The sequence below is a fragment of the Lactuca serriola genome, chromosome 6, assembly GCF_051521515.1.
Source record: "Lactuca serriola cultivar US96UC23 chromosome 6, Lser_US96UC23_V15, whole genome shotgun sequence".
In the NCBI taxonomy this organism is placed as follows: domain Eukaryota; kingdom Viridiplantae; phylum Streptophyta; class Magnoliopsida; order Asterales; family Asteraceae; genus Lactuca; species Lactuca serriola.
Window position 1 is genome coordinate 132516163 of NC_136413.1, and position 3199 is coordinate 132519361.

The window sequence follows — 3199 nt, forward strand, 5'->3', positions numbered from 1 at the left end:
TGCCCTATCTATGATGGGCCCATGCACAATGGATTTATCCAACAGTAATCCGTATAGTAGGAGTGGGATTCTGACTGCAGCTAGCACAATCATTAGCACTTTTCTTTTAGTGTTTGTAGATGAATAGGGTGATAAATCGCTTTTCTCTACAATTGGTAAGTAATTTATCTTAAAGAATTAATGATTTTGTTTGAAATTACTACTTAAAAACTACAAAAATATAACCATTCTTTGTTATTCTTAAGCTAAATTAAGATTTAAGACGTTGTGTTTGTTCAGCTCTTACTGCAGCCTTGTCACCCCTTGGTGTCATTGGTGTGGCCTAGCGGGTCATGGACTTGCAACTATGGTAATTTATTAATTTATATTATTTTTTATTTTATTTTTTTTGGTTTATTAAACTGAAGAATATGAATTATTTGTGGTATATAATGAAACCAATTCTTGCAGTTAGCTGTTCTTGGAGGGTTCTTTTCCTTGTGTTGCAGCAATGACAGTGGTTGAAATTGTGAGTTAGAATCTGTTTCTTTCTTTCCTTCAATTCGGTTATTGAACTTTTTCACAATATTTTAATTTTGTAAGGTGATTGCTTCATATGATTATTAGCAGGTTTTTAGGGATTTAGATTCTACTTTTTTTTTTTTTGGGTAGTTGCTATTTAGAGGTTGATGTTTCTTCTAACTTTCCTACATACTGACATACATATATCCGTATCTGATTATTTTGACCCAAAATAAATACATTTTTGTCCCCCGAGTTTAGCTGATTTTTTTCCAAGAACTTCACGCATGTCTAGTTAGACAATTTGGGAAATTTCAGATCACATTGGTGTAAAATAGGTAATCAACTTAAAAATTTCTTAACAAAGCCATTACCTTAAACAATAACCACTATTGTTGTTGCCGGTATTGTTTCCTTCGTGTTGTTTTAATGGAAGTCCCACCTCCAAGGATGTTATTAACAGAAGTTGAACTCCATCATAAATTATTCCATGAGTTACTATATATGTATTAAATTTTAATATTTTATAACATAGATTGATGATGCTTGAAGCGTTTCTGAATACTAATGTGTTGATGATGAAAACAGGTATCATGTGGAAACAGAAGCATAACAATACGAAGTAGAAAAAAGAAGGTGTTCCTTAATAGCAATGTAATTACTATATAGTCATTCAATGTAATTACTTTTGCTCACTTGATGTTAACCAATCATGGTTTATATTTGTTTTATCTTTCCATGGAACGATTATTTGTATGATATTAAATTTATGCAATGGATTCTATTTTTTGTATATGATATTTTATTTTCTATTATGAAACATTAAATACAAATTTAATTTGAAAATAAGTAAATCTATAAATTATATTTATTTTAAACAATTAAAATTATGATACGCAAAAGTGTGTGTCATCTTCATTTATGACACGGCCTTTCTTGGCAGGGGCTTTCTTGATACGCATTGCGTGTCAATAACACGCACGTCGTAAGGTTACGACACACGAATGCGTGTCGTCTTCCTTTGGGCCTTCTTTGATACGTATTGCGTGTCGTAAACGCGCGTCGTAAATAAGTGTCGTAAATGCGCGTCGTCTCTCTTTAGACCACACGCAAAAGCGCGTCGTCTCTCTTTATGACAGGGCCTTTCTTGACGCGTATTTGCGCGTCGTCTGAGCCTTTTACGACGCGCAATGAGCGTCGTAAAAGGTTGTTTTTCTAGTAGTGACTATAGAATTATTTATGTTTATGGATGTCAGATTTTTGTTTATATATATATATATATATATATATATATATATATATATATATATATATATATATATATATATATATATATATATATATATATATATAAAAGATAAACTTATAAAAACTCGATTCAAAAACTAGATTGAATCGGTTGAATCGAACTTGTCATAAAACGGGTTCAACTAAAAAACCTATTTTTTAAAAGAACTTGGAAGGGTAGTTTTTAGGTAACAAAACAATCTTTTATAATGTCTTGGAAAGTGGCGTATATTATGAGACCAATTAGCTAAACCATTTGTAACGTTATAGTATTATCTCTGATTTTTATATTCTAGTCCATAGGATGCATGTATTTTGTCCCAAAATCCTTAATTTGTCGACATACCCCACCTCACCCCACTAGTGAAATAAGTGTATATGTAGAGGCTTTTTAACCACAACCACCCCTCATCGGCAATTTCGAAAGCCACGTGAAGTCTCTTAACGTGGCCCTTTAAGCATCCACTCTCCTTTGTCTTCACCAGTTCTCCCCAGTCCCCAACCCTATAAAACCCACCACCTCAAACCCCCATCCTCCACTTCAACCACCACCACCACCAGTACTACTACCACCTTCTCTCCTCCCTCAAAACTTCATATATCTTTTTCCGACATGGCTGCTTCTTCAATATTCATGGTAGCCCCCATCACAGTTTTCAAGAGAAATCCCGCATTCTCCATCAGGTGCATGGCACAGACACCACAAAGTGGTGAAACCGGGAGTTCCAAACAAGCAACCACACCAAATATGACCACTCCTCCTCCTCCGCCGCCTGCTCCGAAGGTCAGCTCGAAGTTCTCCGACGTATTGGCATTCAGCGGACCGGCACCGGAGAGGATAAACGGAAGGTTGGCGATGATCGGGTTTGTGTCGGCGATGGCGGTAGAAGTGAGCAGCGGTCAAGACGTGTTTGCCCAGATCGGCAATGGCGGAGTGGCGGTGTTTGTCGGCACTAGCATGGTGTTGACGTTAGCGTCGTTGGTGCCGTTGTTTAAAGGAGTGAGTGTGCAGTCGAAGTCGAGTGGACTGATGACGTCAGATGCAGAGCTTTGGAATGGACGGGTTGCGATGTTGGGGCTGGTGGCTTTGGCTTTCACTGAATATGTTAAAGGCAGTGCTCTTGTCTAGATAATGTATTCCAAAATCCAAACTTTTCTATTACATAATTAAATATAAAACAGGAAAATGTATATTCTTTTGAATATTTATTTGTATCATTGACCTAACATGGTTCAAATCATGAAAAACATATGTTTGATAATATAAAAGAACATAATACAGTATAAAACCAAAAACTAAGATAAATTTTAGGGGAATAAACAAATCGTTCACCCTGTATATATGTATAAGTGTATAACACATGATCTTGAATAAAGCAACCTAAACTAATTGATATAAGAGTCAAAGTAT

The 3199-nt window shown here is 35.5% G+C and overlaps 1 protein-coding gene across 1 annotated transcript; it reads left to right on the plus strand.

Moving 5' to 3' along the window:
- The first annotated feature begins 2263 nt into the window (after nucleotides 1-2263).
- LOC145056857 (early light-induced protein 1, chloroplastic-like) lies at nucleotides 2264-2991 on the plus strand. Its single transcript, XM_079004577.1, has one exon. The coding sequence runs from the start codon at nucleotides 2402-2404 to the stop codon at nucleotides 2915-2917; it is 516 nt and encodes a 171-aa protein (XP_078860703.1). The 5' UTR covers nucleotides 2264-2401; the 3' UTR covers nucleotides 2918-2991.
- Nucleotides 2992-3199: the final 208 nt, after the last annotated feature.